Raw genomic sequence first — 14,065 nt, forward strand, 5'->3', positions numbered from 1 at the left:
TTATACATAATTGAGAGGCAGCCTATGGTGGTGGATGGAAGGTTGGGCTTGGGGTCTGGAAGACCTGGATGTAAGTCCCGACTTGCTCTGGGACCCTGGTCAAGAGGAGTGTTCTCAGAGGTTTACTTTCTTCCTTTCTAAGACTATAAATTACAGAAAAGTTGCTGATATGCATCCATAGTGGAAGCTTCGCCCAGGAAAACCTAGGTTCACTGTTCCCTCCCTTTAAAATTATTTGTTGTGTTTTATCACCCAATGGGACTTCAAAGGCTTTGAATGTGTATCTCCCGTAGGCCTAACAAGGTGATTTGTACAGACAGGCACTCAGATGTTTGCTGGGCACCTGCAGCCCTAACCTACCTGATGCCTTAGAGAAGTGACCTCGATTCTCTGTCACGGGCTCCCCAGAGCAAAGTGACACTAGGTGGTTACATAAGCTTTGCTGGCTTGGGGAAAAGGAAGGCCTGGAGGAGGTTGGGGAAGGGGACAATGGCTGACAAAAGCTGGAAGCTCTTGCTGCGCAGCCCCAGAGCCCGGCCTCCTCCCCTTAACCGTCTCCCGAGTCTCCCTTTCCGGGCTAGAGCTGGGGGTGGGGGGAGGGGAAAGAAGTTTGGAGTAGGGTGACTGGTCCCAGATCGCACCTTAATATTGATAGTCAGTCTTGCCTTTTTTTCAGAAATCATCAGGTAGCCCAATTTGTCTGACAATCTCCCTCTGAAGTCTGTCCCCTCCTCCCCTCTCCTGGTTACTAATCAGACAGCAGCAGCGCCTGAGTGCACCCCTCCCACACACACATACACACACCTTTCTCCATCTCCCCCGTTGGCTCCGGAGGGCAGCAGCAGGACCTGGAGAACAGGGGCGGGGAGGTGATGGTTACAGTGGCCAGACCCTCCCGGAAAAGCCCCCATCCTGGCGCCCCTCCCCCAGCCTCCCCAGCCCTCCCTGGAAAGCCCCAGGCAATCTGTCCAGACACCCTGGAATCTTTAGCTTTGGAATACAAACTCCCAAGGGAGGCTGGAGAACAAAAGGCAAAAGACTGGGGGAGGGGGGAGTATGAGGGGGGCGGAGAGGAAGAAGGAAAAGAGGAGAAGGGCCTTGTCGAGGACAGGGGCACTCACACACACACCCCCACACGCCAAGCGCTCACACACACACACACAGAGCTCTCACGCACACGACACACCCAGAGCCCACACGCGCGCACATACACGCACACACACATACACGCAACGCACACACAGAGCTGGGCAGGTGTCTCGGGTTTCTTGGCTGCAGTCCCGGGGCTGTCTGGGGACTCAGTGAATGAGTGACTGCGCTGTTTGTTTGCGGTGGCGGAGAGCGGTTCCCTCCGCCTCCTCACTGCAGCATCCCGGGGAGACTCAGGGGGAGACACAAGCCCTCCCCTCTGCCCCTGCCGTCGGGGGAGGGCGGCTACCTTTCCGGGACGTTTGCCTGCAAATCTAAGCCTCCCGAGCCCTGCTGGAGATTCGGGGGAGGGGGGCACCGAGGACAAAACGAAGGTGCTGCAGCTGAAGCCACGGAGTCGGGGGCGGGTCCCCAGTCCCTCCACTAGCGAGGCGGGCAGCCCTCCGGAGCAGGGTGTCACTCTCTCTCTATTCAGTTTGGGGCCACAGCGGCTGGCCCTCCCCCCGCCCCCGCCGGCTGCTCGGATGGGGCCAGCTGGCCGGGACCCCTTTTCTCCCCTCCCCCCAGTCCCCATGCCCAGGTCCTTGGTTGCCGGACTCCCCCCCCCCCCCAGGCAGCGGCTAGATGCAGAGGCGACCTCCGAGCCCCGGGGGAGGCCGAGCGGAGTCTGCTGTGCCGGGGTCACCTGGGTCTAGAATCTAGCCCGAACAAAGGGGCCATTTGGTTGGGGCGGGGGTGGGGGGGCCCTGGGAGGCGACAGCCTAGGGTGTGGGAGGACCTTGACCTCTCCTAGTCGTTCCCCTCCCCCCAGGAACTTGGCTGGGCGATCTATCCTTAAAGACACTTTTACGATCCCCAAGCCGGGCTGCAGGGCGGGTCTGGCCCCCGCTCCTGCAGACTCTGGGTCTGAGTCTGCGGGAGGGCAGTGGGATGGGAGAAGGGAGGGGTGATGGAAGGAGCAGGGAGAGAGATCGGGGAGAGAGAGAGCCTGGCGCCCAGCGCTCCCTCGGGGCCAGCCCTGGGGAGGGGGAGTGCGGGGAGCGACTGGCCCCAGCTGGCTCCAGGGCCCTGGGGCATAGGGGGAGGGGGGACCCGAGCACAGAGGAAGGGCCCCTGCCGATACCTCCCGGGCCGGCTGGGCGGAGAGTGAGGGGGGCTGGGAGGCCGGGCCCCCTTCCCCGGGCTGCCCGCTGAGGCTTGCGGTTTGGATTCTGGCCAGGCTAGTCTTTTGCAGAAAGGCCTGGAGCGGCCCCAGCTGTGATGGCTTCTCATTTTCCTTTTATAGAGCTTGGCTGCTTCCAGGGAAGCCAAACAGAAAAGCCTTCGCCTCCAGGCGGCTAATCTGCATCCGAGAAAACCGGCGCTCCCCGAGCCTGTCCTCGCACCCCCACTTATACCCGAACCCCAAACCCTCCAGCCTGCATGGTGGGGGTGGGATCCACACAGCTTCCTTTCCCCCGGGGCTGCGCGCAGTTTAGAGTGGGGGAAGGCGGCTTTTAGAGCCCCCTCCTCCTCATGCTCTGATCCTGCCAGTCTCCCCCCACCCACCCCAAAGCCGTAGGAGAGGGGGGAATCTGCCTCTCTCCATCTCTCCAAATGCCCCAGGGAGTGAGCTGCACAGCACCGGGTACTGGGTGGGGAGGGGGAGGTGATCTGCCCTTCCTAACGGGGATTGCTGAGCCCCTCTCAAAGCCAGCACCTGGGGCCCAAGGCTATCCATCTGCCACTCGTGGCTTCCAGCAGCAACCTCTGACCCTCACCTTCCTTCTGTTCCCTTGGCTGAGCAAACCGTGGAGGCTCGGCCAGACCGGCCGGCCCCCATTCCCCTTGGCCTTCTCCCCTCACCCCCCCCCCCGCCCCCAGCAAAAGGCAGAAGAGTGTGGGGAAAGAGGAGAAACACAGGAGATAAAATACCCCCTAAGGACCAGTTTGGCAGCAGCAGGGGAAGTGAGACAATCATCAATTTGCTGTGTGGTTGTTTTAATTGCCTTCTCCCCCCACCTCCACCACCCAGGACCTTGACATTTTTCTAAACAAAGTCTGTGTTCAGGGAAAGGGGCCTCTTGTTCTCTCCTGGACCCCCGAGACAAAGCAAGCGACTTCAAGACAGGGCTGGGATGGAGTTAAACTGAAGCCTTCATATTTAGGTTAGGTTTCTGGTCAAGAAAAAATTTCCTCATGGGAAGCGTTGGTCACTTTTGGGGTGAGAAAATTACCTGTCTGGGATAGTTTTAGGTAAGGTGTGTAGACGTGGTCACAAGGCAGAGGATAAACCCAATTAATCCTGGTGGTCCCTGGTCGCCACCCCTTCAATTCAGTGATACCAGCTCAGTGTAAGACAGGGAGAAGGAAATAATTAAACCCTCAATATTCCAGTTACATGCATACATTACAAAGGCTGTTTTCCTCCTTTTTTTTTTCTTTGAAGAGGACCAATGACATCATGGGCTGATGTCTTGACTCATGAATGAATTGGATTAAAGTAAGGCAGAGTTGCACAAAGTAGAAAGCCTCCTTCTCTCTTCCAGAGTCATTGATGTCCAGTGGCAAGACAAAAGTCAGGACGACTACAATGGCCTCAGGGCGCAGTGGATAACCTTGGTGTATTCAATGTCTGACCAAGCTCTAAACACTCCATAGTACCTGCTTCAGTGTTGGTGTTAGTTGGAACAAATTGTTCTCATCAGCCCATTCTGTTAAGGGAAGTCTTCACATGCTTAGATAATCGAACTAAGCCCTGTTAAGGACCACAGCAATATCACCGGTGCGTCCTGGGCCATCTCCAGTCATCCTGATCTATATCTGGCCCCTGGACCCAGATGGCTCTGGAGGAGAGAGTGAGGCTGGTGACTGCACAGCCCTCCCTCACTTCAGTCCAATTCACTTACATGTCACAGCATTACCTTCCTGCTGTCATGGCCCTCTTCGAGAATGAAGGACAGACAGCAGGGTAGACACCCCTCTAACTCACCAACGAGTTTGAAGCCTGTTGATTACCCTCAAACTGATTTAGTCCATCTGCCAAGGTGGTTTTACCATCTTGTGATGGCTTGGCAAGTTACAGCTTCTTGGAGCCATAGGTGAGAGCCGAGTGGCAGGTGGCCTTGGAAAGGGTTCTGCAAGCCCTCTCACCAGAGGTGCTAGTCATCCCGGAATACTCCATACACCCCTCATTGCAAAGGTGAAGACTATTGGCACTAAAAACCAAAGTCCCCTCTGCCTCATGCCTCAGTGACCCTCTAGGTCCCTCTTGAAGCCGTTCAGTCCCACTTCACCCCATCACTAGGTACAATTCAAACTGAGGCTGATCACTTGACAGGCATGATTGAGACTTTGGGTCAGAGGTATTAGACTTAGCTGCAACAACCCAAACCAAATTAAAATGCAATCAGAAACAAACTTTTAACAAAATAGATAAAATACAATAGAATATAGATAATGTTAATTTGTGGTTTTCTAAGTCAACTTGCTGCCCCCAGGGATGGGCAGTTTAGTGGCCCTTTCCTAGTGGACTTTGACACTACTGGACTTGATTTCCTAAAAGCCCTGGATACTTAAGGTTCTATGGTAATGGGGAAGTGAGGGGCCTAAGGTCTGTTACGTTTCTCTCTACCTGCACAATCAGCCCAAGCAGAACAAGAGGTTTCCATTCTGGTGCGTGGGAGACAGCCCTGAATTTGGAGCCAGAAGACTTTGTCGCTGACACTGTATGACCTGGTGTGAGTCACATGACCTCTGGGTCTCTGTCCCTTCTTTTGTAAAATGAAGGTGTTGGATCAGATGGTCTCTAAGGTCTGTCCCTTCTAGCTCTTGGATCTTTTCTTATAGTCCTTTTATTATGGCAGGATGTGTGTGTTGTAGGGACTTCTCAGATCCCCTATTAGCCTGCAGCCCTGGCAATGTGGAGTAAATAGGGAACACCTGTTAGCCCTGAGCCCTTCTTCCCAGCAGGGAATTTCCCTAACCCAGAGATTTATGACTTTAAGAACAAAAATTGGAAGAGACTGATTAAGAAGCAATGAGAAACAAAGGAGCTGGCAAGGAGACTCACATCTGAGGCGCCCTGGGTCTCAGTGTTCCACCAGGGTAGTATAACAATCCATCTTCTCAATACCACTGTGCCCTTCCCTCCCCCACCCCTCATTTTCACCGGAGCTCCCAGAGCACGGGAACAGAATTTCAGACTTGGAAGGGACTTAAAAGTCATGGAATCCAACCCTTCTGTTTTGCAGTCCAGAGAAGTAACATACCCAAGATCCCACCACTTACATTTGGGAGTAGAATTGAGTTAGCCCAGCTCTGAGCTCAGTGCTCCTAGAACTACACCATGGAGACTCTCTCAGGGTTACCCGGTGGGCAAGGGGACCACCCTTATACTTCCATCAAGAGGCAACATTTTGTAAAGCAAAGAACAATGTTCTTTGTTCCCATCTTCCTGGGACATAGCCATCCCAGCCCAGATGTCCCCAAGCCCACTGCGCTGTGCCAAGGATGTTCCATTTGCAAAAAGAAACCAAACCATAGCAGCTTAGTGCCCATGACACTCTGGGCCTCAGCCTCTGGTCAGCCGGATAATTTCCATATCCAAATAAAGGGCTCAGACCCAAAGGTCTGGGGTCCTTTCTCCTTGGTAAAATGGCTAAAACTTTAATGCTGCCAACCTTATTTCTTCATAGGCCTCCATTGCAGCAGAATCTCTTCTGTCTCCTTTCTCCCACCTCCCAATATGGCAATGGGCAACGTACCTATTCCTCTCCTTTCCAAAGCCCCAGTTCCCATCAACTGTAGCATCTCTGAACACCTGAGAATCTCCTGAATCTCACATTTATAAATACTTTATGCAGGGGTGGGGAACCTGCCACATGTGGCCCTCTAGGTCTTCAAGTATGGCCCTTTGACTGAATCTAAACTTCACAGAACAAATTGAGGCTGAAGGCTTCCCAGCCCTGCTTTATAGCTTCTAAAACTTCTTCTTTACCCTGGGAAGTAGACAACGCAAGTATTATACAGTCACAGAAATTCAGAGTAGGAAGGGAGCACATCTAGTCCCATTTGTATATAAGCAGATATCTCTTCCATGAAGTTTCTGATATTAGGCAGCTAGATGGCCCAATGGATAGAGTACAGGCCTGGAGGCAGGAAGAGCTGAGTTCAAATCTGGCCTCAGATATTAACTATGTGACTCTGGGCAAGTCACTTAACCTCAGTTTCCCCATCTATTATGGGGATAATCATAGCAACTTGCAGGGTTATTGTTTGGACCAAATGAGATAATTGTAAAGCACCTGGCATATTAGTAAGTGCAACATAACCACTATTATTATCATCTCCATTTTACAGATAAACAGGTTCAGAGATTAAGTGATCTGCCCAGTCATGTGGTTAGTCTTCTTACTCTATACGTAGCGTTCTTTTCACTGCAGCATGCTACTTCAGGAGGACAGGGTTCGAGGTGAGCTGGACCCCTTCCTTACCCCCCCTCCCTCTCCTCCCTATGGAACTCAATGCAGAAATCAGGAGAGTTCATCTCTGAGTTTTAATAATTTAAGAAACCACATGGCTTCCTGGTCCTATAGCACAACCAAGCTAGATGAGCAGCACCAGGGGGGCAACACCCCTCTTCCCCACTTTCCCCCATCCAGGTCCTCCCATTCCTTCAGGCCTCAGAGCACCAAGCAGGGCTTGGGACATTTCCACCTCCAGCTTGACCAACTATCTCAGACTAGCAGAAAGAGGTCTGGGCACAGAGCCTGAAAGTTTTGGACACACGGCAGCCAGGCTTGTGCCCCTGGGGACAAAGCAGTTTGTCTGGGCTGGCACCAGCATCCAGAGGGAGAACATGCAGAACTAGGCCGGGGGCTGCCAATTTTTACTATTGGTTTTTCTCCCTCTCCTTCTTAGACTTTTCTGGGGCTGACAGGCAGGGCCCAGAGATGTGCTCCCCCCCCCCAATTATCTGGCTGCTCTAGTAGCTCTAGAGGGAACCTTTGTTTCTGGACAAAGACCCTCCCAGATGATGAAAAAGAAGGTCTCACTGGGGAGAGTCAGTAAAGAAAAGCAAAGGGGCTTCTTTAGTATTGAAGAGCCTCTTTGGCCACTGTCTACTCAAGTCCGAAGACCTCATATATTTAGAAAAGAAGGGATCTTGGCAGTCATTAGACCCAACCCTCCCATTTTACAGATGAGGAAACAGGCTCAGAGTGGGGGAAGCCAGTCTCCATCAAGCTAATCACTTCTTAATGCTGACTTCATAGCTCACCTATTGTAGAAGCCAAAGCTCACCATTCATCCTTTCCAACTAGGACAAAGCCCCCAGCTACAGGCATCCCGGCCAGGGGAAAGAGACCCATAGGGGCTTTTCCCAAATTTCCCTAAGTTCTTTACAAAAGAAACACCTGCCCTCCCTCCCTGAATGACAGCATCTGGCCCAGAACATCTCTAACAGTCTGTGGAGTTAGATTCCATGTTTTATGGAGCCTGGCCAAGAGAGGAGCTTTTTTGCTTCCTTATCAGCGAGCCCTTGGGAGCTTCAGGACAGCTGAGGTGAAGACCCGAAGGCCAGCAGCCGCTCTGGGTTACCGCCGGAGGCCCCTTTGCTTCAGCACACGAATGGAGAGGCTCTCTGACCGGGACAGAAGCTTGTTGACCAGGGCCAGGCCCAACCCTGTGACCTTGGCTCCGTTCACCTCCAGGATCTCATCTCCTACTCCCAGCAGCCCCGAGTACAGCTTGGCTGTGTTGGCATCTGCAATTTCCTGAACATAGAACCCTGGGAAGAAAAAGAGGGAACTTAGCACACTCCTGCAAATAAAATCAACACACATTTATGGAGCACCTACTAAAAGCAAGGCGCTTTTCTCTTTCTTTCTTTCTTTCTTTCTTTCTTTCTTTCTTTCTTTCTTTCTTTCTTTCTTTCTTTCCTTCTTCTTTCCTTCCTTCTTTCTTTCTTCCTTCCTTTCTTTCTTTCTTTCTTTCTTTCTTTCTTTCTTTCTTTCTTTCTTTCTTTCTTTCTTTGTCTTCCTTCCTCCTTCCTTCATTCCTTCCTTCCTTCCTTCCTTCTTTCTTTCTTTCTTTCTTTCTTTCTTTCTTTCTTCTTTCTTTCTTCCTTCCTTCTTCCTTCCTTCCTTCCCTCCCTCCTCCTTCCTTCCTTCTTTCCTTCTTTCTTTCTTTCTTTCTTTCTTTCTTTCTTTCTTCTTTCTTTCTTTCTTCTTTCTTTCTTTCTTTCTTCCTTCCTTCCTTCCTTCCTCCCTCCCTCCCTCCCTCCCTCCTTCCTTCCTTCTTTCCTTTCTTCTTTCTTTCTTTCTTTCTTTCTTTCTTTCTTTCTTTCTTTCTTTCTTTCTTTCTTTCTTTCTTTCTTTCTTTCTTCCTTCCTTCCTTCCTTCCTTCCTTCCTTCTTTCCTTCCTTCCTTCCTTCTTTGCCTTATTCTCTACACTCACTTGACTTGTGTATAGAGGTGGAATAGAGGTGATCACCTATATGGGTATGATTTCAGAGGGCTACTAAGGTCTCAGTAACCTCCCCCCCTAATCCTTACAGCACAGAATGCTGGAGTAAAGAGTTATTGGGAAATGTTAATGAGGGCATAGGGGTACACCCTGAGATAGAGGATTGAGGCAGGAATAGGGCATAGATGAGGGCAATAGTATCTCAAGACAGAAGTGCCCTTATAGGCCATCTAGTCCAATTCCCTCATTTTACAGATAAGGAAACTGAGGCCCAGAGAGGTGAGTGAATGTTTCCAAAGTCACACAGGGACTGAAAATAGCCAAGTCAGAATTTAGACCCAGGTCCACTAATGCTAAATTCAGCACTCTTCTGCCTGTTTCACAACCTTGTCTAGAGTTAGCAGACCAAATCAGCAAGTGCTGGGCACTGTGCTGAATGCTGGGGATACCATACAATGCCAAAAAAAAAGCAATGACCCTAAATTTTCTAGGCACTTCTAAGTGCTGCCTACTTGGGGACCAAGAATGTTCACTAAAGATTCAGTACAAACAAATCTCCCAATCTCACCACCCTCACATACATTGTAAAAGCTCTCTGCCATCTCTTCACCCCAAGCCAATATCCACTTATAACTATCCTGAAGTCCTAACCAAAGTGAGCACATCCTTGTCCTGACCCTGAGCCTACATTCCCAACATCTAAAAAATGATATTAATATTAATAATAATTAGCATTTATAGGTTTGCTTTAAGGTTTGCAAAAAGGCTTTACAAATATTATCTCATTTGATCCTCACAATAACCCTTCAAAGTAGGTGCTATTATTATCCCCATTTTTACAGATGAGGAAACTGAAGCTGAGAGGGGCTAAATGACTTGCCCAAGATCTCACAGCTACTAAGCGTTGGAGGCAGGATTCAAACTCAGGTTCTAACACCAAGTGGCAACTTCTGTGGCTCTAGAAGGGGATACCTTATTCAAAAGGAACCAAATAGTCAAAAGGAAGAAAAAACAGCATCACTGATTAGGAAGCTATTCTCTCAAGAAGAAATCTAGGACCATGCCCAAACGGCTATAAAAATGTGCATACCCTTTGACCCAGCAATAGCACTTCTAGGGTTGTATCCCAAAGAGATCATGCAAATGGCAAAAGGACCCACATGTGCAAAAAAATATTTATAGCAGCTCTTTCTGTGGTGGCAAAGAACTGGAAATTGAGAGGATGCCCATCAGTTGGGGTATAGGAATGGAATGGAATATTATTGTACTATAAGAAATGATGAGCAAGTGGACTTCAGAAAAACATGGAAAGACTTCTATGGTTTGATGCTGAGTGAAGTGAGCAGAAACAGAAGAACATTGTACACAGTAACAGCCACGTTGTTCGATGACTAAAGCTATAGACTTAGCCCTTCTCAGCAATGCAGGGATCTCCAAAAGTCTCATGATGGAAAATGCTATCCACATCCAGAGTAAGAACTATGGAATTTGAATGCAGATCAAAGCATACTATTTGCTCTTTTTATTTCTTCTGTTTTGTTTCGTCTTTCTTGTAGTTCCTCCTATTGGTTCTATTTCTTCCTTACTAATTTCTTACTTACTAATGTGAAAATATGTTTAATAGGAATGTATATGTAGAGCCTATATCAGATTGCATGCCATCTTGGGGAGGGGGAGAAAAATTTAAAACTCAAAAGTGTACAGAAGTGATTGTTGAAAAGTAAAAATAAATTAAAAAACTGAAAAAAATTTGATCAAAAAAAAAAGAAGAAGAAATCCAGGAACCAGAGGATGAAAGCACTGTGGAAATACTTTCATGTCGAACAGCAACAGCAATGAAAACAGAAATGAGATTGTCATTAGAGTATATGCTGCAGCCAACCAGGAAAGAAAGAAAATAGAGGAAGAGTTTAGAAAATAGGTAATGGCTCTGGCCTTGGCCCTGGTGTAGACACCTGATAGAGCAGCAATAAGGAATTTCAATTATCCAAACATCTGCTGGAACTCATTCTCTGCATTAAGGAAGGAAGCTTAAAAGTTCTTGGCTTGTCCTAGGAGAACCAAGAGGAACTGATCTTCTGGATTTGACTGTAATGGATCCAGAGGAACTGGTGGCTGGGCTGGAAATGATGGGAACTATGGGGGTGGGGCAGGGAGGGAAGTGACTGATTTGTTTTAAAATTTGCGATACAAGAGAGGAAAGTCAGATTTGGGTGAGCAGATTTCAAAGGGTTCAAAGAAAGTCTAAGTAGGATCTCATGCACTAAAATTCTATTAGCCTGGGGTTGGGGGGAGGAGTGGAAAGTTTTCCAGAATAAGATTCTTGAGAAGTCAGGAAAAGAAACAATATTGACAAAGAGGAAAAGAGAACAATATGGGCATCATGGGAAATTTCGATTTATGAAGACAGATACAGGAAGGAAGGCAGGTGAGAGAGAGTGGGAAGGTGTGTTACAATCCACCCAATAATCGTCCAGGATTTCTAAGGCTCAGGCTCATAGCTGTATCTCATAAGAGAAGCTTAGGACAACAAAAACCCTGTAGCTATATTGTGGAAAAGAAGAACTAGGATTGGTGCTGAGGGTTAGAATGATGAAGAGATGGCAGAACTCCTCAAATGTTATTTTTCTTATTTTCTCTACCAAGGAGGAAAGATCTTTGAACTGGAAAGGGGAGAATAAAAATGACTAATGTGGATTAGATAGCCAAGATAAACAGGGAGATGGCAAGAAGGTGCCCAGCTGCCCTTGATGACTTATGGCCCAGATGAACTATGTACACCCCCAGGGTATGGAAAGAACTGGCATGTGTGATTTGGTGAGACACTGTTGGGGATCTCTGAAAGACTGTGGGGAAGGGAAGAAATACCACAGGACTAGAGGTGGGCAAGAGTATTTCACTTTACAGAGAGACAGAGACAGAGACAGAGACAAAGACAGAGAGACCCAGACACAGAGTGAGAGAGAGAGAGAGAGAGAGAGAGAGAGAGAGAGAGAGAGAGAGAGAGAGAGAGAGAGAGAGATCGGGGGTAGAATCTGGTAACTATGGACTAGCAACCTATCTTCAATTCTTCACTTTCTGGCAAAATTCTGGAGTGTGTTATTAGAGGAATGGCTAGTGAAAAGCTTTTGGTAAACTAACATAATTTCCTTTTTTTTATGGTTACTAGACTGGTAGATCAGAAGAATTCTGTAACTGTAGTTTAACCTAGAATTTAGCAAAGTATTTGACAAAGTCTGACATGGTATTATTGTGGGAGGGAAATGGGCTATATACTGAAGGAGGATTAGTTGGAACTGAAACTGAAACTGGCTGGAACCAAAGAGTGCTCATTAATGGTTAGATGCTCATTGATGGTTGGAAGGAGGGCTCTAGAATGGATTGCACCAGGTACTGTGTTTGGTCCTGTGCAGTTTAACTGTGTTCATTAGTCACTTGGGCAAAGGCATAGATAGAACAGTTATCAAATTTACTAATTTGTAGTGAGGAGGGAAGTTAACATGTTGGATGGTACCAAACAAGGTACCAAATGATTTCAATGAGCTACAGAATGTTGGGTCAAACTGCAAACAGTGATATGTAATAGGGGTAAATGTAAAGTCTTAGACGAGGGTTCAAAAAATCAACATGTATAAGATCACATGTACAAAACACGTATGAAAATCACATGTACAAGAAGGGGGAATGATGATTACTTTAAGTCCATCTGGACTGGATGGGTGAGAGTTAGTACTTTGGAAACCTTAAGTTGTCATATAAATGTAAGTTATATGATATATATGATGTATATATACAATACATGTGATATATATGATCTATATATACGATATATATGATTCATAGTGACTTCAATACAAAAGTAGGCATAGAGGTGAGAACACAAAAATATGTGGTTCAAGATTAAGATATAGAAGAAGCTATAAAGCAAGAATTATAGACTACCTGGAAGTTGAATGTCATAAATATGTTCCTCAAGGACAGTTAGAAGAAAGGGAGGGAGAGGATATTTATTAAGCACCTACTATGTCTGGGCACTGTGATAAGGGCTCAACAAATATCTTGCTTGATCCTGACAACAACCCTATGGGGTAGGTGATATTATTATCCCTATTTTACAGTTGAAGAAACTGAGGCAGATAAAAGTTAAATGACTTGCTCAGTGTCACACAGCTAGGAAATATGTGAGTTGGGATTTGAATTCAGGTCTTCCTGATTTCAGGACCAGTGCTTTATCCACTGGACCACCTAGCTGCCTTTCAGAATGCAGTAGATATGGTATGTGATAGCAGCAATATCTACCAGGGTTCTCCTTACCCCACCATGAGCTAGGAGGAGGACAAAGTCAGGACTTGTTTGGTCTCGGGGTTGGGCCAAAGCTCGAGCTGGCCATCTCTTGACAAAACTTCCTAATGGTTTCCAGTTGTGTTGATTTGGCTTTCTGGTCACCTAGAGGCATTAAAGGTCTCATCCATGTGGGATCAGGCCCTGAGGCTGTGGCCTTTCCAACCTGAAAACAGCCCAAAACCAACACTCTGCCCTCCTGACCAGATTAATTTCCATGTAGAAATGTAGGGTCGTGTCTATAGGAGCTAAGTGCCGCAGTATCCTTGTTGACAACCCCTCTATATCGGGGCTAAATAAGTCCCTTTTTGCTAACTACTCCACTCCTTCTAAGTGTCTCCGTTTGTCCCAACATCAAACCCAAACTAACAGAGTGCTACAGTTAGGCCTGCTCCTAACAAATGGTAAGCACAGAACATCATCACACACCAAAAAATAAATTTAGTATGGCAGTACATGGGGAATAACTTCTTACTGGTATATGAAGGAGCAGAATTGGGCTGTTAGACCACTAACTCAGAGTAAAGGTCAGAATCAAAACCACATTAGGATAAAGATGAGAAGAGGGCCCCAAATGCAATTACATCAGCTCCAATCTAACACACTGACTGAAAAATGGGAACTGGATAAAGTTAAAGACAACAACCATTGACTCCAATTATCACCATTTCTGGTTATTAACATCAGTTTAACTGATGTAAAGTGATTTCCACAAAATGGAAGCCAAGGTACAAGGGAAATTCTTCATCTCCTTGGCAAATAGAGAGACAGAACAGACAAGAGAAATGCTAGTTTACAACATAAACTCATTCTCTACTTGGTACGAAGGAGGACAGTGGAAGATTATTAACAGTGGTGCCTCCCCAAATAGTGAGGAGCAGTAGAGGGGAAAACAAGTCCAGAAAAAATGTGGTGTGAGACCTTTCTAAACCAGATAGAAACTGGAAGGAAGCCAACAAACAGATGAAAAAATGATACAAGACTGTCATCACTTCTAATACATTTTTTTTTCTGTCATAGGTTACAACAGATACACTGCATATGCACCCCAATACCCAACCCATGATCTGCTTGCTCCATTCACACTCTCAAGTTGCTGAATTTTGCTCCTATCACCACCTACTTACTG

General features: G+C 47.4%; 1 protein-coding gene across 1 annotated transcript in view; it reads right to left on the reverse strand.

Moving 5' to 3' along the window:
• Positions 1–6,662: 6,662 nt before the first annotated feature.
• Positions 6,663–14,065, reverse strand: part of KIAA1614 (KIAA1614 ortholog) — a 54,831-nt gene continuing 47,428 nt past the window's right edge. The window contains exon 10 of the mRNA XM_020984352.2: positions 6,663–7,918. Coding sequence (XP_020840011.1) covers positions 7,725–7,918 — 194 coding nt within the window. The 3' untranslated portion in view covers positions 6,663–7,724. The remainder of the gene's footprint in view (positions 7,919–14,065) is intronic.

Source organism: Phascolarctos cinereus, unplaced genomic scaffold (genome assembly GCF_003287225.1).
Source record: "Phascolarctos cinereus isolate Bilbo 61053 unplaced genomic scaffold, phaCin_HiC Scaffold_5;HRSCAF=322, whole genome shotgun sequence".
Lineage (NCBI taxonomy): Eukaryota > Metazoa > Chordata > Mammalia > Diprotodontia > Phascolarctidae > Phascolarctos > Phascolarctos cinereus.